This window comes from Indicator indicator, chromosome 6 (genome assembly GCF_027791375.1).
Source record: "Indicator indicator isolate 239-I01 chromosome 6, UM_Iind_1.1, whole genome shotgun sequence".
NCBI lineage: Eukaryota > Metazoa > Chordata > Aves > Piciformes > Indicatoridae > Indicator > Indicator indicator.
The window spans coordinates 21598652-21620905 of NC_072015.1; the positions used below are offsets into that span (position 1 = coordinate 21598652).

General features: G+C 39.2%; 1 protein-coding gene across 1 annotated transcript in view; it reads right to left on the minus strand.

The window, feature by feature from the left end:
- Window positions 1-22254, minus strand: part of ADCY2 (adenylate cyclase 2) — a 199208-nt gene that overhangs the window by 159368 nt on the left and 17586 nt on the right. Inside the window, exon 2 of the mRNA XM_054381597.1 lies at window positions 19596-19793. Coding sequence (XP_054237572.1) covers window positions 19596-19793 — 198 coding nt within the window. The remainder of the gene's footprint in view (window positions 1-19595; window positions 19794-22254) is intronic.

Consider the following 22254-nt stretch of genomic DNA (forward strand, 5'->3'; position numbering starts at 1 on the left):
AGTGACCCATTGCTTGGTCCAGATAATAATTCAAGTATTGCTGCACACTAAACATGCTCTTCCTTTTCTTCCTGTGCTGATGGTATGAAAGCTCATTATGACCATTCTTTACCCTAAAACATACCCACTTTCTTTCATATATGTATGGATTACAGTTGTCCTCCAAATGACCACACCTTTCATAACCTCATCCAAATGGGAACACTCCAATTTCTTTCTTATCTCTTCTCTTACACTATTTAATTATTTCAACCAACACCATAAACACACCTCTAATGCAGTGGCAAAGGCTTGTCCAACTGCCACAAGTGGCTCCTGATCAACTCACTGGCAGGCAAACAGTAACAGCACTAGATGCATGACAGAACTGCCAGTTCATTAACCTGCCCAAGCTCCAACAGAATTGCAGGGTTATTCTGCAGCCTGTGCCATGCAGGCTTTGCACACTCACTGCCACTCCCTGCCCTTGTCCCAGGTTGGCACTTGACATGAATGCTCTCTGTGCAGCATTACCTTGATCCATTCTTATGTCACTATTAAACTGCAATAGTAAAGTAGGATGTTGCCAAAACGTTGCACTGACAAGAAATGGATTCTGCTTTGCAAGGGCTCCCTGAAAAATCTGACAGGTAAATGCTTGCAACGGACTCTAATCCATAAATATGATCCAATGAGGAATTTTCAGTATTTCACAAAAGTTACAAATAGCTGAATTTGCTCTCCTACAGGTAAAACCTTCACTTTGGGCTATGAATACAGACAAACCAGTAGTTTTAGCCATAGAAGCTGCTTCTTTCACAGAAACATGCAGAAGATGCCAGATAAAGTAATTCACCTTGAAAGAGGGCAGTATTGCAGGGGAGAAAAAAGATATTTTATTAAACTTTATATTCTGCAGGTGGTAAATTGATTCTTTCTAACATCAAAATACATCAAGTCAGAAGCCGAAACTCGAAGGTCAGAATTCAAAAGGTCTTGGCTGCTGATAGTAAAGTTTTTCCATGTCCCTTAGTGCTTTTAAAGGGCTGAAATAATTTTTTTTTTTTAAATTAGTAATTGCAATATGGCATGCCATTTGGTCAAATGTTACCTCTTGCAAAGTCAGGGTAATTGGAGATAAACAAACATGACTGTTAATATACTGAGTAACCTGTCATGTTTTTATTCATCCAGATGCAATCTATTGACAGCTTCGTGACAAATCTGAACGAAGCTGGTAACAGACAGTATCTGTATCTCATCTGAAATGTAAATCAGTCATTCTTGTCTTTTAGGGGACTAGAATACAAAAGACTGCTCTTCAGTTTAAAAATAACTTTTCACACAATATCCCCTTTAATGATCCCTGCTTGGCATTACTTTCATGATGACCTAGTAAAAAAAAAGGGACGTGATGCATTCTCCAAAATTCAAGGAAACTCAGACACTGAAAACAAAAATAAGCAAATGTAAGAGAAGACCGGGTACTGCAATGTATCTGAAAGTAACATACTAAGAACTGGTTGAAGGAAAGAAGTCAGAGAGTTGTGGTCAATGGGACAGAGTCTAGTTGGAGGCCTGTATCTAATGGAGTACCTCAGGGGTCAGTACTGGGACCAGTTCTATTCAATATATTCATCAATGACCTGGATAAGGGAACAGAGAGCACTCTCAGCAAGTTTGCTGATGACACAGAACTGGGTGGAGTGGCTCACATACTGGAAAGTTGTGCTGCCATTCATCGAGACAGGCTGGAGAGTTGGGCAGGGAGAAATTTAATGAAGTTCAACAAAGGCAAGTGTAGAGTCTTGCACCTGGGAAAGAACAAATCCATGTATCAGTATGGGTTTGGGACTGACCTGTTGGACAGCAGGGAAGGAGAGAAGGACCTGGGGGTCCTAGTGGATGGAAGGATGACCATGAGCCAGCAACGTGCTCTTGTGGCCAAGAAGACCAATGCCATTCTGGGGTCGGTTAGAAGGGCTGTGGTTAGTAGCCTGAGAGAGGGTCTCCTCCCACTCTACTCTGCCCTAGTGAGGCTGCATATAGAATATTGTGTCAAGTTCTAGGCCCCTCAGTTCAGGAAGGACAGGGAACTACTTGAGAGAGTCCAGCACACAGCCACAAAAATGATTAAGGGAGTGGAACATCTTCCTTATGAGGAGAGACTGAGAGAGCTGAATCTCTTTAGCTTGGAGGAGATTAAGGGGTGACCTCATTAATGTTTATAAATATGTAAAGGGTGAGTGCCAAGAGGATGGAGTCAGGTTCTGCTCAGTGATGCCCAATGACAGCACAAGGCGCAATGGTGGAAATTGAGGCAAAGGAAGTTCCATGGAAACGTGACGAAAAAAATTTTCACTGTGAGGGTGATGGAACACTGGAACAGGCTGCCCAGGGGGGTTGTGGAGTCTCCCTCTCTGGAGATATTCAAAACCTGCCTGGATGCATTCCTGTGTGACCTACTCTAGATGATCCAGCTCTGGCAGGGGTGTTGGACTAGATGATCTTTCAAGGTTCCTTCCAACCCCTAACATTCTGTGATGCTCTGAAGACTCAGGAAATAAGAAAAGGACAACAGGAGTGTGAGATTTTGGAAAGAGGGCTTTGAACTATTGCCAGTCTTGAATGTTCAGAAGAGATGCTGCTCCAGCGAAAGTCTCCTACTTGGCCTCAGGCCCTGTCGAACATTGGAATTGTTCCAGCTGGTTCCTTAGCTGTTCTCCCTTCCCTTAGAGAAAGCCGAAAAGTCATGAGTGCAAAGAGGCTAGATCGTATGTCACCTTTGCCTCTCTATTCTTACAAATATCTTCTGATAATCATGACAAAACACTTGCCCAAGCACAACAGATTAATGATTGCAACATACTCTCAACTGAGCTCTTCTACAGTAGTTTCTCAACATTAAAACTATGTAAATGTCGAAGTGGACAACAGCAATACATCACCTGGGAATTTCTAACTGTCGTAATATAATTACAACCTCTGTAACATTGTTTTCTCACTGCAAGAGCTTTAAACTCTAACAAAGAAGACCTAAAGAACAACCTACAGCAGGGTCTTTTGTAGCTTTTCAGCCAGTTTTTTTAGACTGGGAACAGAACAAAGCCTTTTCTTAGGAGGATGGATTGAGAGATTGGATCAGAGATAGTATTCTGAGATAGATTCCACTGTGGATATATCAGCAGAAAGACTCACTGTCCCACGTCACACTTGCCCCATTCTAGGGGTCCTGCATAGAAACAGACAGTAGTTTTGGGTATATCTTCAGCTTTATCCAAATTAACTCAAGTACCAGAAACTGCATCACTGCACTAACTACCATATTGTAACAGGGTCAGTTTACTTTGTTGACAAGGTCCACTGCAGTCATTCTCAAACCTTTGGGATCAGATAGGACCATCCACCACAAAATCACCAAGCAGCAAGGTGGGAAAGAAGCTTTCACAAATCAATGCTGATAAATGTTGTAATATTGCATAATGACTTTTGATCTGCTCTGCTGTGGTGGTTTTTATGCATTCACAGAAATTACATAACTCACCCATTAAAGGTTTTTTCATTCCAAACTTATTATTATTATTATTATTATCTCTCTAATAATACAAACCTCTTAAAAAAAGAAACAAACAAACAAAAAAAAAAACAAAAAACAAAAAACCAAAAAAGAGACACATACTAGCACATTCTGAAAGTTGCCTAATATTTCAGGTATGCACTATCCTACAAGTTTAAATGAAAATTAGCGAAGTGGCAATTTGAAGCACTTCAAAAATTATAAATAAGTTTAACTGCATCATGAACAGACTTGTGTGACCCAGTACTTTTCCTGCCCTCAAGAGTCTCATCCAAAACTATTAGCTAAATCACACCCATATGAGATGTTTGAATCAACACATCATATATAGTCCTAAATATTAAATTACAGAAAATTAATTCAATATAAAATATAGTTCAGTATCTCTAGTCAGAAAAGCGCTGACATTAGGAAAGTTTCACTACTTTGAGAAATTAAAAATGGGATCTTCAGGTAATAATTTACTTAATAGTAAGAAGAAACCGAACTAGAGAAACATTTTAATTGCATAGATCCAGCTTCTCATGATTAAGAATGCTCAGGATGAAGGAGGGGTTGGAGCACTGCAGTTTTAAACAAGTGCTGGGAGATCACTTAGCTACTCTATAGTTTAATAATGACAATACTTTGTCAGGTAAAGAGATACTGAAAATGCGATTTTGCTAAAAAGATTTTGGTTTGGGTTTGGGGTTTTTTTTGTTTGTTTGTTTTGGGGTTTTGCTTTTGTTGATTTTTTTTTTTTTAATTCCAAGTATAATAACATACAGAAAAGTTGCCTGGGGGAAAAGCAAAACTTCATTTTAACCACTGGTAAATCATTGAAGCCACTGCATTTTCAGCTGTATTTCATAAGGAGAACTTTTTTAGACATAGTTGATGTTTTTCTTCCCATAATTAAAACAAATTCTAAAATTGTGACAAGTTTAATGTATTACTTCATACTGCATAAATTCAACACTTTGTCTAAAAACAATGACTTTCTTAGGCATAGTCTGCATTAAAATTAATCTATTCCAAACACTTACCCCTCTAGATAGCATTATTTTTTGAGACACCTGTGTTGTCATATTAATATTAGTGTGCTGTTAGGTCATATTTAAAAATAAATACATTTCAGTATGTAAAGTACTTGATGATGTGGTGTATTTAAGAGGCAATTTCCTTAACAGCAAGAAACCTTACCATAATCATCTGAAAATAAGACTACACAATACTGTTGACATTCTGTATTTTTTTGCAGACTGTCGTTTGCCATCCCATTTCTATCCACTGCTACGGGGTATTCAAACAACAAGAGCTGAAGGTCTATTTGCTTGAGCAAGCAGGGATTTGATTTACCATTCTGTTACACTAACTTATGCCTAACTGAGGACTATTTCTTTTACAGTTTTAACGCAACTCTTCTTCACCTTTCCCTTCAACCACAACAGCAGCAGAAAAGATGTTTGCTAAAAAAGCTACAGGCACTTGGCATTTATTGCACTTTACTGCATTCAAGGCTTTGTTCTCAATCCGCATTTAGCTTTCCTGTCTTCATCTGAGCAAAGAAACATGATCTTTCTCAATTTTTCTTGTGTGCCAAACTACTAGCATGAAGACAACAGACTTCCCTTCTCTTGTTGCCTTGTCCCTTGACCTTGTGTCATCCAGTAGACCTGGCAATTTATCTACATTGGACCTGAGAAAGATCCTAATGTGTATCTAAGTAAGACTGTAATCTCATCTATGTGAAAGCCATTTAAAACTCCATCTTACAGTTGTTTATATACCTGTGTAAGTAATATGTACACATTGACAGAAATTGTCATTAGATAACATATGCGGTCATAATGGGTAATCAGAGCGTGGCACTAGAATAAAAGGCTTACTCAAATCTCTACCTCATTTAATTGTGATAAGATGTTTTTTTCTTAGGTGTTTATGGAAAAAGAAAGTAGAAGTTTTTAGGCACCTGTATGTTTATGATTTACATAGATGTTCACCTTCTGTATATGAGAGACTGTTTAATCTATTTCCTGAATCATTGCAAATTATTTGGAAAAAAATTTCAATGAACCAGACTAACAACAGCATAATATAAAAATATATACAATACCGTCTCATAGGAAATACAATCCAGATGATAAAGCCATAATCTTTCCCTTGCTTATAATACAAACAAAGGAAAAAAAAACCAAAACTTGCCACACAACTTTTTTCTTTTCTTTTTTTGAGGGGGGCAGAATTGCAAGTGTGGTCAACAGGAATATGACAGAACTGTAACTGAGCCCTCAGGTATTTGAACTTGCAACACTATCACTGTCACTAAAGGCACCTAAAACTTGTTATTTACATAAATTCATCCATATTGAACAAGGCACAAAATACTGCTATGAAGACTACAGGTGACTGTAAGACAAAAAGATATGGAGTGTTAATAATAACAACATACTAAATTGAAGAATGGAAGTCTTTAATAAGTGGGAGAGAAGACAAATATCATGGTAAATATTAGAAAGTGATGCAAACTTAGGACGAAATGTATGAAAGGAAGACCTGAAAAGGGAATACAAAGGAACTGAGAAATAACCAAACCAAGCTGAAAATAGTCACAGGACATTCATACTACAAATACCAAACTGATAAACTACAAATTGTGATATTGCAACATGGAAGAAATCCAGAAAGCATTGATATGGAAAGAGACTGTGCAGATTACAAAACACAAATTACTTTGCAATGCCACATGAAGAATGAGATAGGCAGACTTCAGTTACTATCCAAGTCATCACTCCACCTGCCATATAGAATATGATTCTTACAAAAGAAAGATATTTGCAAATCAGGCAAGGGTTATAGAAATTAGAACATTTAAGGAGAGATCCAGATTTGGCAACTTAAGCAAAGATAATGCCCTGAAAAGTAAGATACAGAATTTATATACATATGTATCTTAGCTAAAGTGGTATGTACAAGAAGCAAAGAAGAAAAATGAAATCTTGAATTCAACATGATTAATATGCAACCAAGTTCTGAACTGTTCAAACTGTATGTGCCAGAACAATATAATTCAAGAACTTAAGATATTACACAAAATTAACACTACTGACAAGTGTGCTATTTGACAGCAAGTTTACAGTGTAAAATCAGGATGAAGTTTTGCAGTAGTAACAGAAACGTTTTTCATAATTAGCACAACAGGGCATGCTGCATTGCATGAAAACACAATTTTCATTTTTTAAGCCCTGTGAATCTTTGTACATGGAGGGACAGAGGGTTGGGATTTTTCCCTGACAGACTGAAAAGTTTTTTCTCCCACTGTCACAAGCCTTCTATCTGGAGGTTTCAAGTGGGGCAGTAATTCCACTACTGAGCTGTTACACAAAGAAAAATGAGATGGTGAAAATGTTTCCTGCAAGCTGCACAAGGAGACTTCAGTCTCAGACTGCCTTTTTCTGTAGCTTTTATGAGGTTTAAGGCATGAGTTATGAGTTGTTATGAATGTGTAATAAAGAAGGCTTTTTTGGTTGCATGCAATTCTTTTGGCTTTTTGGTTGCTCTGAATGTAACTTCCAGCATTTCAGTTTGTTGGTTTGGGCAGAGGTTTTGGTAGTGGTTGTTGCTTGTTTTTTTTAATATGTCTCTGCCCAAACCCTCCAAATCACCTAGTCTTGGGCTTCTCCTTACAATACTTAACATTTGCTGTTCTCACCCTACAACTTCAGAGGAACTGGGTAACTGTGTCTCCTCCTTGTGTGACGATGGGCAGGAACAACTATTGTGGTCAGACAGTCTAATCAATGCTGCTTCTAAGAACTCAAGCACCTTTTATTTTTTGCAAAAGAAACAAATTTTTCGTAAGACAAATACGGTCCTAACTGCTATCCAAGTTCCTGCGATAGTGACTCAGGAGGCTCAGCTTTTCCACAATAATGTAGCTGAGAGATGTTGTGTCCTTCTGCCTGATTTGGATCTTTCAGGAAGTTACTGGTTCCCTTTTGAAAGACGGCTGCTTTTGAAACCTACCAAAGTCCTCTTGCCTTGCCTGTTCTCAACTCTTCTCATATCAACATTTAAAGCAGTTTCCTACATTACCTAAAGATAGCAAAATCATGAAAGATATATACTTCTGGGATTGTCCCTCAGCAATACTGAAATCTTTTCTGAGAACTGACTATTATCTTGATGCATTATTTTTCTAGACAGTCTATTGCTGAATTAAGCCAATAAAAACAAAAATTAGGTCCTGGTAAACAAGCAACATAAAGTGCTTTATATACAAACATCTATTTTGTTTGTATATACTAAAATAAACACACTAAAATAAACCAAATCACCAAATGAACACAAATAATCTCTTGAAAGCATATCTGGTTTTTAGTTCTCAATAAATTTACAATTTATAATGTATAACTACGTATATCACATATTTTAATTACACATTATTCTTAAAAACTGAACTTAAAACGTATTTTAAATCATAAAGTAACATTTATGGCAGTTACATTTGTGAACTTAGCTATAAAATTTTATTACTACAATTTTACGATTTTTTTTCATACGAATATATAAAACTTATACATCTAGTAGAGCTCATACTGAGTGATCCTTACTACATCCAGTCTATTTCTATGTCTCTATCTCCTATATTTATAAAGCTCTATAAACTTAGCACCTTGCTTTTCACCAAATCTGTGGCCTGCAGACCTTTGTTTCAAATATTAAGTTATTTAAGGTAAGCAATGTTTTTCTTAATACCTGCATAGCACTGTAGATTTATATACCAGCAAGTGAAACTGAAAGGTAGTTCATAGCTGGGTATTACAAACTGCAAGCGCATGGAGAGCAATTCTGTTACCTGCCTCCTACACTAAGAGACACGATCCTTTGACAATCCAGATACCAAGATTCATTTATTAAGCACCATTTGTGTTTAAAACTTTGTAAAAGCTACAGAAAATAGGGAACACCTTCAAATGAGTAAATTGTGCTCTTCTTATGCAGCTTGCAGGAAACATTTTCACCATCTATTGTATTTTTATTTTGTGTACCAGCTCACTAGCTGAACTATTACAGCACTAGAAAGCTGCAAACAGGAACAGATTTGAGACAGATGGTGACCAAAGGTCAGGATCTATGATGACACACCCCTTCATTACCCAATTCACAAAACCAGAAACATACAATATCAATGACCATAGTAAGTTCCAAGCTTTTCCAAGGCAGGCAGGCAAGCAAAGTCAATGAGCTGAAACCATGAGACTCATGCAGTGTGATGCCAAAAACTTCTATCCTAGAAATCTGGTAAAATGTCACATTTCTGAGTGGATAACAATTCCAATGAAAAGAAAAAGCTTGCAAGGCTACCATAAATTATACTTGCTAACAGGAAATTCTGGATACTATGTTACGATGGACTCACTTGAGGAAAGTGTGAATTCACTTGAAGCCATCCAGAAGGATCTTGACAGGCTTTAGAAGGGGGCCAGTTACAACTGCATGAAGTTCAACAAGTTAAAATGCAGTCCTGCATCTCAGTCTAGCCAATCCTAGGCACAAACAGAGGCTAGTTGCAGAGTACATTGAAAACAGCCCTGAAGAAAAAGACTCGGGGGTGCTGACTGATGAGAAGCTCAACATGAGCTGGCAGCATCCTCATTCAGCCCAGAAGGGAAACTGTAAACTGTATCCTGGGCTGCATCAAGAGAACTGTAGCTAGCAGGTCAAGAGAGGTGACTGTTGCCCGTTACTCTGTTCTTGTGAGACTCCCACCTCGAATACTGCATCCAGTTCTGGTGTCCCCATCGTAAGAAGGGACATGAAACTGCTGGAACGAGTCCAGAGGAGGACCACAAAGATGATCCAAGGGCTGGAGCACCTCTGCTATGAGGCTAGGCTGAGGGAGCTGGGGTTGTTCAGCCTGGAGAGGAAAAGACTCCAGAAGGACCCTCCAGCTGCCTTCCAATACCTGAAGGGAACCTACAGGAAGGCAGGAGAGGGACTTTTCATATGGGGGTTTAGAAATAGGACAGGGAGGAAGAGTCTTATGCTGAGGGAGAGTAGGTTTAGACTGGATGTTAGGAAGAAGTTCTTCAGTACAAGGGTGGTGAGACTCTGGAATAGGTTGCCCAGAGAGGTTGTGGATGCCCCCTCCGTGGAGATGTTCAAGGCCAGGCTGGGTGGAGGCCTTGAGCAACCAAGTCTAGTTGAGAGGCATCCCGGCCCATGGCAGGGAGGTTGGAGTAAGTGATCTCTAGGGTCCCTTCAAACCAAAGCCATTCCGTGATTCTATGATTCTGGTAGCTCCATCATACAAGCAATTAATTAGTACGTACTATGAAATTATTAAATGTTTATTTCTTGATGTTGAATCAATTCTTAAGCACATTAGAAGCCTTACAAATGGCTTAAATTATTAATTTCCATTTGTCATCTGGCCTCCTGACTTCAGCAACATCTGAACAATATGATTATATTTGAAATCAGCATTACTTAAATTGCAGTACTCTCAGGAACATTAATATTCTTAAGTTCTTTCCTATCAAAGAGAAAAATCTTGCCACATTCAGTTTAGCATATTTATCTGAGACTCACATTTTTATTGTATTTCAATTGAGCTATCTTAATACTTCTCTTAGCAAAATTCATTCACATGACTTGCACAGCAAATATCACATTGCACATAAACTATGCAATAATCTTGATGTAATCTACAATCAGCTCAGCCTTTGTACTTAACTGTACACTCTGAGATGGAAAAATCACTACAGGAAATGGAGTAGAGAAAAATAAACTAGCAGGAAAATAAGGGCTTCATAAGGTTCTTCTGATAGATAGGCCTGCCTTTTCTAGCAGCAGTCTCTTCTACTTTATGTTATATTAAGCTTCCCTCACAAGCCTTATAATGAATGGCTGAAGTGATCACTATAACATCACAATTACTTTATAACCATGATGTTTCAGTGTTTGTGACTACTGTTCCAGAAGAATGCTGCAAGTAGAAGACATTCAAATAGGAAAAAGCCACCAACTTTTCTAACTTAGAAAATCCAACTCTTCAATTTTCAGATGAACTTTGGTCTTGGTTCAAAGCAAACTGTCATTTAAACTCGTGCAGTAGTCCCCAGATGTAAGCAGTGCATAGGAACAGAGAACTAAAAGGATGTTCCTGAACCACTGAAGTCTATGTCCCTGCTACCCTACATACTGACTCTCAAATAACAACTGCATTCCACTGTAAAAACAATTCATTATTTTAACCCTTATTATCCTTAGGATATTAGCCACTCCACAAATGCAATGCCCTATTGGCTAAGGAATTTATTCCAATTTCCAGTCTAAATTTTATTAATGGCTGGTTTTGTATATATATGTGTCAATAATGCTTTATCTTTTGTAGTTTCTCCTCAAATCTGATGCTTGCAGTCACATATTATCTGTAGATGGCAGTCACACCACTCTCAGTATTCTTCTCTTCTGCTGATCTATACTCAAGTCAATCTCCTCTAATCTCTTCTCTGAAAACTATCCTTTCTCCTGGTGATCTCATTTGTCACTCTCTATCTGTTCCTGTCTCAGTTTATCTCTTTTGATTGCAGGTGACCAGAAAAGTACACAGTCATCCAGACGAGCCTTCATCCTTAGCTGGACACAGCCATCATAAGTATTTTCTAGACACATATCCTAATGACCCAGAGACCATCTAATGCTTCTCCATTCTGTTTGTCCCTGCTCATCTTTAACTGATGAGATCCTAGCCTCTTGCTGAAAATTCTGCTATTAGATCCCAAATGCAGGCACCTCACGTTTCCTATTATTAAATTTCATCTAGTTGTGATTACTGTAGTCTTCAAGTCATTCTTTTCTTCCCAGTAACATTCTAATTTTTTGCTGCATTAGGCATCTTTTACAACAAACTTCATTATAGCAGTGACATTGTCATTCCATCACTAGTAAGCAGCACTAATAAAGGCAAACATTCCCCAGATTCCTCATTGAGAAATTCAGCCAGCAATCTTCCTCCCCACTGATGTTCTCTGAAGTCACAGTACTTGCCATTTCCCCTTGCCTATATGTACAGTTACTCTAATAATGGTCATGTCCTTTAACTGTGGTTCTAGTTTTCCATTTGGCACTAAAACAGATTCATGGTTTGTTTTTTTTTTACAAAACAGCTTTTCCTAATTAAACCAGAAATCAGTTCTCTTTCTACGAACAGCTATCATGGTGCATCATCATGACATACCAAAGATTAATAATGGCATATTAGTTATGCTAACATGGTGTTCCATGGCTACACAGACTATTTTATGATACTGATCTACTATATTACTGATTTTAATGGCTAGTAGGTCTATAATAGCTCATATTTTTTCTGTCTTCTATACAGATATAGAACCATAGAATCAGGAAGGGTTGGAAGGGACCACAAGGATCATCTAGTTCCTACCCCCTGCCATGGGCAGGGACACCTCACACTAGATATAGCCATATCAGACTTGATAAATACATTTAAATGACTCACTATTAAGCATGTGACTTCCTATGTCTATAAAAAACGATAAAAATGGTAAAAGATAAAAATCTTCTGTTCTTCTTCCTTGAATATAGCTGCAAATATGGCTTATACTTGTGGATTGGGGACTTCCTCCTTTTCTGTCACACCTACTCCTAAAGCACAGTATCATCTTACCATTTCATAGAATCATAGAATCAGTCAGGGTTGGAAGGGACCACAAGGATCATCTAGTTCCAACCCCCCTGCCATGGGCAGGGACACCTCACACTAGATGAGGCTGGCCAGAGGCAGGCCTCATCCAGCCTGTCCTTAAACACCTCCAGGGATGGGGCCTCAACTGCCTCCCTGGACAACCCATTCCAGGGTCTCACCACTCTCATGGTGAAGAACTTCTTCCTTACGTCCAGCCTGAACCTCCCCACTTCCAGCTTTATTCCATTCTCCCTAGTCCTGTCACTACCTGATATTCTAAAAGGTCCCTCCACAGCTTTCTTGTAGGCCCCCTTCAGATACTGGAAGGCCACAATTTCATATAAATCTCATATAAGCCTCCTAGTTTTCCTTATGTCCTTTTTCAGTTGACTATTCATCTACAAGGTACTGAACCATGCTCCTACAGGATTTAGTTCCTTGCTCAGGATACTCATTCTTGATAGTCTGAGTAATCTTAAACTTGAAAAACCATCAGGTGTCCCCCACACTTCAGATCCTAAGCTGGCTACACAGCTGACAGCAGCAACTCATTCCCATTTTCCTGCATTGCAGGGACTTCACTGACAACTGCCCTGCATTCCTTCTCAAACGTCCAACTCCTGTGTTTTGTACTGCTTAACCATACAACACGTTACTAATCATTTAAGACAGCCCTGACTTTACATAAGGCAAGTCCCAAGTAAAGTGCAGAAATTGAAACTGGTATAACTGTACAAAAAAAATTCTTCCATTTCTGCCACCCCATTGATTTGCCCTGCTGCCTAATACAGGAGCTAATCAGCACAACTGCAGGATCTGATCACACAGGATATGGAGAGGCTGAGGTACTTAACGACTTTTTTGCCTCGTTCTTGAATGGTAAGGGCTCTTAACACATCATCAAAGTTGCAGAAGGTAAGGACAGGGACTGAGAGAATGAAGATCCACCCATTGCAAAAGACTAGGTTTGAGACCATCCAATGAACCTGAAGGTGCACAAGTCCATGAGACCTGACAAGATCCATCAGTGGGTCCTCAGGGAACTAGCAGATTAAGTTGCAAAGCTACTTTCCATCACATTTGAAAAGTCATGGCAGACTGGTGACATACCCACTGACAGGAAAAGGGGAAACATGACCTCCCTTTTAAAAAAGGGAGATAAGGAAGACCTTGGGAACTACAGGCCAGTCAGTCTTACCTCAGTGCCCAGCAAGATAATGGAGCAGATCCTCCTGAAGACTCTACTAGACCATGTGGAAAATGAGGAGGTGGTTAATGGCATACAGCATGGCTTCACCGAGGGCAAATCCTGCCTGACAAAATTGGAGGTTTTTTATGATGGGATCACAGCATTAGTCAATAAGATAAGAGCAATTGGCATAATCCTTCTCGACTTCTGCAAATCATTTGACACTGTCTCACATGACATCCTGGTCTCTGAGTTGGAAGGTCACAGATTTGATGGAAGATTTGATGAAAGGATCACTTGGTGGATAAGGAATTGGCTAGATGGCTGCTCTCAGAAAGTTGTGATCAGTGGTCCAGTGTCCAAATGGAGACCTGTGACAAGTGGAGTTCCTCAGGGATCGGTACTGGGACCAGTGCTGTTGAACATCTTTATCTGTGACATGGACAGTAGCATCAAGTGCACCCTCCGCAAGTTTGCTGATGGTGTGGTGTGGTGTGGTGAACACACTGGAGGGAAGGGATGCCATCAAGAGGGACACTGACAGGCTGAAGAGGTGGGCCCATGCCATGGACAGTAGCATCAAGTGCACCCTCCGCAAGTTTGCTGATGACGTGGTGTGGTGTGGTGTGGTGTGGTGTGGTGTGGTGCGGTGTGGTGAACACACTGGAGGGAAGGGATGCCATCAAGAGGGACACTGACAGGCTGAAGAGGTGGGCCCATGCCAACCTCACGAAGTTCAGCAAGGCAAAGTGCAAGGTCCTGCAAGTTAGAGGCAATCCCAGGCACAAATATAGGCTGAGTGAAGAGTGGATTGAGAGCAGCCCTGCTGCTCTAGGCTTCGGGAATACTGGTGGATGAGGCACTTGACATGAGCCAGCAATGTGCACGTGCAGCCCAGAATGCCAACCGTATCCTATGCAGCATCAAATGATCATCAGGTCAAGGGAAGTGAATCTGCCCCTCTACTCTGCTCTGGTGAGAGCCCCACCTGGAGTACTGCATCCAGCTCTGGAGCCCTAAAACAAGAACATAGATCTCTTGGAGAGGATCCAGAGGAGGGCCACAAAGATGATTAGAGGGCTGGAGCACTTCTCCTATGAGAACAGGCTGAGGGAGGTGGGTCTGTTCAGCTTGGAGAATAAAAGGCTCCAGGGAGACCTTATAGTAGACTTCCAGTACCTGAAGGGGGCCTACAGGAAAGATGGGGAGGGACATTTTAAAAGGGCATGTGGTGATGGGAAAGGGGCAATGGTTTTAAATTAGATCAGGGTAGATTTAGATTAGACATTGGGAAGAAGGGTGGTGAGAATGAGCTGCCCAGAGAAGTCGTTGATGCCTCATCCCTGGAAGTGTCTAAGACCAGGCTGGATGAGGTTTTGAGCAACCTGGTTTAGTGAGCGGTGTCCCTTCCAACTCAAGCCCCTATATGATTCTACGAACCGTGCAGGCCCTTATCTCTCTGCGCACGACAGACTGATATCCTCAGGTGCCAAGAGAGCATAAAAAAAAAAAAGAATTATAATACAGAAGATTTACCCCACAATTCATAAACCAGGACTGCTCCAGGGCCTGAATTGAACCATTCCACACCAACACATTAAAACAGAACAAAACCAAAAGTACTTTAGATTCAGCTCATAAAGTAGCATTCAGGCTAAAGCAGACAAACATATATTCCAAACACATGACTCTGTGAATTTTCTTTTTTTTTCATAAACCGGAAGTGTCAAATCCTGCTTGAAGTGATTTCTGTGCTGTTACTGAATACAGACAAGGAGGAACACATCTGGTGCCTGCATTGTGCAAACATGTTTATAATTAAGTAGAACTGAATACCAAAATCCAGCAAGGATAGAATTCATTAGACTAGTATAATGCTGTATAATTACCCTCCTTTTTTATATCATCCACTGTATGTTTTCAGAGCTCTTTTTACTCACTGATATCAATGTGCTATGGCATATTTACATACACCCTGTATAAAAGGCTGAGAAGTATTAGACATGTCAGGATGACATGGAAAGGTGACTATTGCACAATAACTACACTGTCAGCGAAACAAGAGAAACTAATTTAAATTCATTCCCTGAGGCATAATTCTACAGATAGGTACTGGATTTAAATTTTGTAAGGACAGATGGTCTTTTCTATGGTAGGGAAAAGTCCTAACATGACAAAATCAATGTATTACATTTTTCTACCAGTGCTGCCTTGCATTACTGGCTCTCCAGCAAACAAACCATCCACTGATTTCCACACAAACCTTTCTAAGCATCTCCCTTGGGTCTTTCCTCACCGAAACCATCTCCATACACTATTGCTTGCACCATAGATTTGGAAATAATTGCCCGCAGGTAACTGCTCTTTTCTGAGCCTCTGAGTGAATTCCTTTGCTCTAATTCTTTCCTATCAACCCTGGCCAGGTGTCTTGCAGATCCTACCTGATAACCCTGCCTCCCTCCTGGGTTTAACACAGCATAGTAAGTGTTTGGTCCTATCAAAGCATCCAAATTCCCTGGACCACCAAGCAAAACCAAGGGCTCCTCTGCCAAGTTTAGCACTGACAGAAACTTGGGTTGATAGCCATGAGACAGGGTTGTCACAATTCTTTAAAAAAGTTTATCAGGTACCACACTTTTTTTTAATGTAAAGCCACTCACTGCCTCACTAGGGTGGTCTGCATCCCTCTCCCAAAATACCTGCTTCTATACATTGTCCACATAAAGAAATAAGGAAGCTTGGACTAACTGAATGGGTAAGTTAGTCAGTAAGCCTGATAGTGCAGATATCCTGGCTCCTCATATAAATGGGTCTATGATTTGCCCACATAACCTAGTGACAATTACAGCCTTTGGATTAGGCTCAGCAGGCAATTACAGAGCCAGCATGGGGCTTGCAGACTGGCCCTAGGGATGGAGTAACCTTATACAGCTGCATTGCTTTCCCCCTTCAAAAGAGCAGCCAGGTACCAACCTGATAATAGCTTTCTTTCCAAAACTGTAGCTGCAGCCAAACAAGAGACAAGGAAATGCAGACAGATAAAAGCAGTCTGCAGGTAAGAGCAAAAAGATAGCTGAAACTGATTATGATTTGCACTCATTTTACATCGGCCCACAGTTTTCTAAAAAAAAAAAACACAAAAAAACAACCAACCAAAAAAACCCCCCAAAAATGGTCTTGACCAGCCACTTCATTTTCAGCTCTCTACTGTTCCTGAAAGCTATGTGAGCTATGTGCCTGCAGGCTCAGAAGGAATTGCTCTGTATTAAACATATATTGAGTTCATAACCAAAACAGTCTCTCTGAAGTGGTACTTTTATTGTAAACAAAAGCTGCAAAAGTTCACACCTAAGGACCCTTCAGACAACAGAGAAAAAATAGAGCTGCGAACAACCAAAAGCAACATTAAAATTATTAAGCCAAAATTTAATGCATGCAGGGATATCTTTTAGAGTGAGAACGCTTGTGCACAAATAAAAGAATAACATTGTGTGAGGTGTCCCTGCCCATGGCAGGGGGGTTGGAACTAAATGATCCTTGTGGTCCCTTCCAACCCTGACTGATTCTATGTTCTTTCCATAAACGATGGTATGCAGAAAATGTATCTTTCAGTAATTACTAGTAGAGTTAAGAAATGCCATATTTCTAACAGGTTTCAGATTCAGAAGACATGAAAGTCCTGATGAAAAGAGTATTTTTGAATGTAGCTGGATTAGGACAAATGTTAGGCTGTAATTTGAAGAAAATTAAAGCACTTGTTTAGTAAGTAAGTGTCATGAACTGGCTCTTTTTATTTGCCTAATTTTCTAATTAGCTATATTGATAAAGACATATTTGAAACAGAACTAATTTAAATTTTACATCATGGTTCTTTTCTTTCATAAAAGGCACAAAGGAACCACCCTAATAAGCCAAGCAAAATGGTTTTAGAATTCACTAAATCTAAAATTTCAACAAAGGAATTCTGTGATCACTGAGGAAGGATTTTTCAGATTTGCTTTCATGTTTTATTATAGGAGAGAACATGAGTATTGACCTACATACTCTTGATGCAGAGCAATCAAAACATGGGTATCACAGGAACGTACAGCAGTATTTTACTGCTCATGCCTTTTTCACAAACGTTAAAGAACATGAAACCTGCAATTAGTCTATTCTGTAAGATGTCAAATCCCCAGAAAGATTCCTGTATTTCTGTAGTTTACTCTTAACTCACACAATGCCTACAAAGGTAATCACCAAAGCAGCACTGCTATTCACAGAGGGAAAAGAAATTGGTTTGGGGGAAACGAATGGTCCCACAGCAGGGAGCCACACAACCTCTACCTCCTAGCAGTTTACAGGGGCACCTCTCTTGCCAGATGCCAACACCACCTGCACGGTGGAGTTCAGCCACATATCTGCAGCCAGGCCCAGGCTGTCTGGGAAAGCATTGCCCACCGTGGACTGGAGCTTGGGCTGGAGCCTGTGCAGCTGCTTCGAGCAAACCAAGGCACAGACTAAAATATCACAGGACTTGTGTCTTGGCAGCTTGCAGGAAAACAATGGCTTTCCCTGGAGCTCTGCAGCCTTTCCTGTCTCTCACAGCCAGACATGTTCCTCAGATGTTGTGGCAATTCCTACTTTTTTCCTAAGAGAAAAGGAAGGCAAGACAAATACAACCCTAGGACCAAGACATCACCATTCCTCTTAGATCACTTTTATACAACCCTAGGACCAAGACATCAGCATCACTCTCAGATCATTTTTATGCAACCCTAGGACCAAGACATCAGCATCCCTCTTAGATCACTTTTACATCACATGATTTTTGAAAATCATGATCATATTTCTCAAATAACAAAATTAAACTCAGTAGAATTTGCAGTGAACAAATAATGTGGCGAATACTTGCATCCAAGCTTGAAATATTCTATCATGACATCTTGTAACTGGCAATGAAAATAAATAAAACAAAAAAGTAAAACCATGTGGATTATCCACACTTGATATCACAAAGATAAAGGGGCTCCTGTGGTGAATTTTTATCTAGAAAAATACTGCATCTTCTTGTTTGCTTTTTACTACATGCAAGCGTGGCTGGGTTTGGTATTTTCAAATACATTTAAAAACAACTCAAAAATACAAAACAACAACAGAAAGGCAGAAAAGCAGTTTTACAGATAATTAATTCCTGAACCTTCCACGAAGATAAGAAAAGCTACTCAGAGAGGTAAGGGCTCCAAAACTAATATTACCAACATATGTGAGTAGTTTAAATAGTTTGAATTAAAGATTTTAAAGGAATTATTTGCATACTTGAAGTTCAGTATTTGCATAAGCCTTTGCAAGATCTGAATACCAAGTCAGAATATTTCTTTCAAGTTTACCTTAAAGACCTAAAAGAGATCCCAGATACAGCAGGACCATTTAAAAGTTACAGCAAACTCATGGACTCAGCGTGAAATTTTAAGACATACAGATATATTTTAAAGCTTTTTTCCATCCTTTGATGAGTTTTACAAATATTATATCAGGAGTATTTCAATGCAGAGAGGCTTAGGAAAAAGAAAAGGATATAGCAGAACACAGAAGAATCAATCAGGTATAATGCTGGATACTGTATATCATTTATTGGTGTTTCAAAAGTGCTGCTGTTCAGGTCCTGTTATGTTTTTGATTTGTCTTAATTAAAAAAAAAAAAAATTTTTGCTTCTCTACTCATTCATTTCCCTGGAAATGTAAGGAAACTCCCAGTCCATTTTTTCTCAAGTGTTGGTAGAGAACATTTTGAAGACTATAGAAAGCCTGCACTGAGCACTGAAACATACCAAGCTGTGGAAGACAGGATTACTGCTCTTGAAGAAAAGTAGCATTTCTGCCATGTTAATTTGTCACTAGTATTAAATATTCACCATACAAAGAAGTTGGTGACTAGAATCAAATGTTCATTATACAAGGGAGTTTAAAAATATAAAAGAAAAAGAAAGTCAAATGTTCCCACATCCTAAGCATGCCCATCAGTTCAGTATTTCTGAAGTAGTGGCAAGTTTCAGCATCCAAACAATCATGAAAACTTTTTATGAAATCTCTCACAAAAATAAATGTGAGAGCTTTTTGCATAGAATGGTTCTTGTAAATGTACCCAATGGAAGTACAATTAATAATAGTGACATTCTTACCTGGTCCCAGGGGCAGATGATTCCTCCAAAACACATAAAGAGATATCCCATGGCAACAAGACACACCCAGACCACCAGAGAAAATACACGAAGCAGCTTCTTAAATACAGGTTCTACGCAGACAAGGATAAATATAGCAAAAAAAATTGCTAGGGCTGTTGGAACAGTTATTAAAAATGCCACATGGTCTTCAATTTCCTGGAAACAGAGGGAAATGAAAAGGAAGTTAAAAATTAATGTACTTAAAGGTCAGTCAGCAATAACATACTCTAAACCGATTGCACCGGAGATCCCAGAAAGACATGCCTGAATATCAAAAGGTAAGTTGAATTAAAATAGGATTTCTTTGACTGTAAAAAGCTGTTATGTGGAGTATTAACTTCATAAACAAGTCTCAACCACACTACTGCATGGCATTTCTTTTGCTAAATTGGGATATGTGTTAGTTGAAGCAGATTGAGAAAACTATAAATCACACTACAGCAATGCACTAGGCTCACAGAACTGAGCAAACTAAAAGGCAGCCCCAGTGTGCAGAAGTGAAATAGCCTTTCTGCTCCAGGATTCAAAAGATTTCTGTGATTAGTGTGGTTTGCAGGTGAAATTCAAGCTTCACTATTGAAGACTGCAGCTGTCAAAATGCCTCCCAAAGCAGCTGTGTGTCCATGAATAAAAGCCTTTTCTATAGTGATATTTGCAAGGCACTATAAATTTTGTTTCTGGTTAAGTACTTAGGAGGAAGGACATGATCTAGATTACACATATACATTTTCTCCTAGCAACTGCTTACTTCAAAATGTGTAAACAACACCCAGAGCAATGACTAGAATATAACTTGAAGTGAGATTCAGAATAAACATTTTTAATAATATTTTATAATTTTTTATAAATTTTATAAATATTTATTTACAGAACTTATGCAAATGTTACTACACTAATATTAATTCACCTAGTGATGGATGCATTAAAAAAGAATAAATATTTTATTTTATATTCCTGTACATATCTCTGTATGAAGTACAACAGCACCATATAAAAATCTGGTCACAGGATCTCTACTCATTCCCCCAGCTGTTATGAATTCTAATAACCTCATTTGCAGCAACAAGGACTGCTGCAAATGCTACTGTTGAAACATGAAATCCTCCACTAACAATACATTTCATGCAGAAATGCCTCATATTCATTTTTCATGCTGGTGAAATCTTGGGAACAGCCTGAAAGTACCTATTTGCTGATTTGTAAGACATCTAAGCACAAAGAAACAACATTTATTTTTCCCTTGCTTTGTAGTTACTCTCTTAGTACCCTGATAAATCTTGTTTATTCATTGGTCTTCAACTTAAATACTTTAACATTTTACCTAAGAGGTTTTTGTTGTGATTTCCCCCCTCCTTATGTGTTTGAGACTTGCTACAGGTAGAACAAAACTACAAATTTACAGACATTTATAAACGCTGTCAGCATTTCTGCTTGTTCTTTTCTTCCAGATCAAATAAGCCTTACATCCCAACAACTATAGGGACACTTGCTGGAAGGTTCTTTACCCTTCTCTCTTCAGTCTTCTTAATTTTCCTTGCAGCCTTGCCTACATATGTATGGCACACTGCAACAATGACCTGCTATGACACACAGCCCTGTCCTCCCACCACACTGGTAGCTACCCCAGCACCAGGCAGCCCTGCACCAGGAGCCACTCTTACACATAAACCTGCTACTGAACCTCAGCCAATAACCCATGCACTTCAGCACAGATGAGAGGCACAGACTGCTTCTTTGGAGAGTGCATTAGCTGAGGCTCTGCTCTGACAGACACCACCATACTGCCTCTAGCTCAGGAGCTGCCACCACCCTGCTAGGTTCAAACCAAAGAAGAGGCAAGGAACTGTAAGTGATGGTGCTAACTTTGAAATTAAAACACTAATCTTCAAAGTATTAAACATGCACAACAAGGCTTTCAAGTATTCAGGTATCAAAAACAAATTCACTGGCATAAAGTTAGGCATGGAGGTAAGTGCCCACAGGAGTACAGAGCCATGTGAACTAAGACACATGCAATTTTGTACAGTAAGAGACAAAATATAAAATAATAACTACTAGTAGTAAAAGCTACTGATTTATGTCTCTGAATTGTGTGGTTTTTTGATGATTCCCATCTCTGAAATTTGTTTTGGTGAATTGATTTAACAATGTCATAACCAGTGTTAGCCCAGATAACAACAAAAGCATTTTTCTTCAACCTTTGACTTCTGCACTTTCAGAAACTCTTGTTACAAGGTCAGAGGAATTAGTTCTCTTCACTGGTGATGGGACAACATTAAGTTCCTTACAACAGCTCTCATGCAGTTCAGGTCACAGCAGTGAAGGAACCCACAAGCTCTTGGAGGAAGACAAGACTCAGGAAAACCACACATTTAAATGACAGAAAATTGGTATTTCAGTGATAATCATCATGCTCCAAATACACTAGCAACAATACCCACATGTGCTTCAACAGCACACTTCTCCATCTCACTAAATAAAGAAGTATTGTGCTTTCTAATACAATCTTGCTTTGTAATGGATCAGTATTTAGATTTCATTTTGGACTATATATATAGTCACACAGCTACATATTTGTGTATGTATCCTATCATTAAATCAATCCATCAAAATGTTT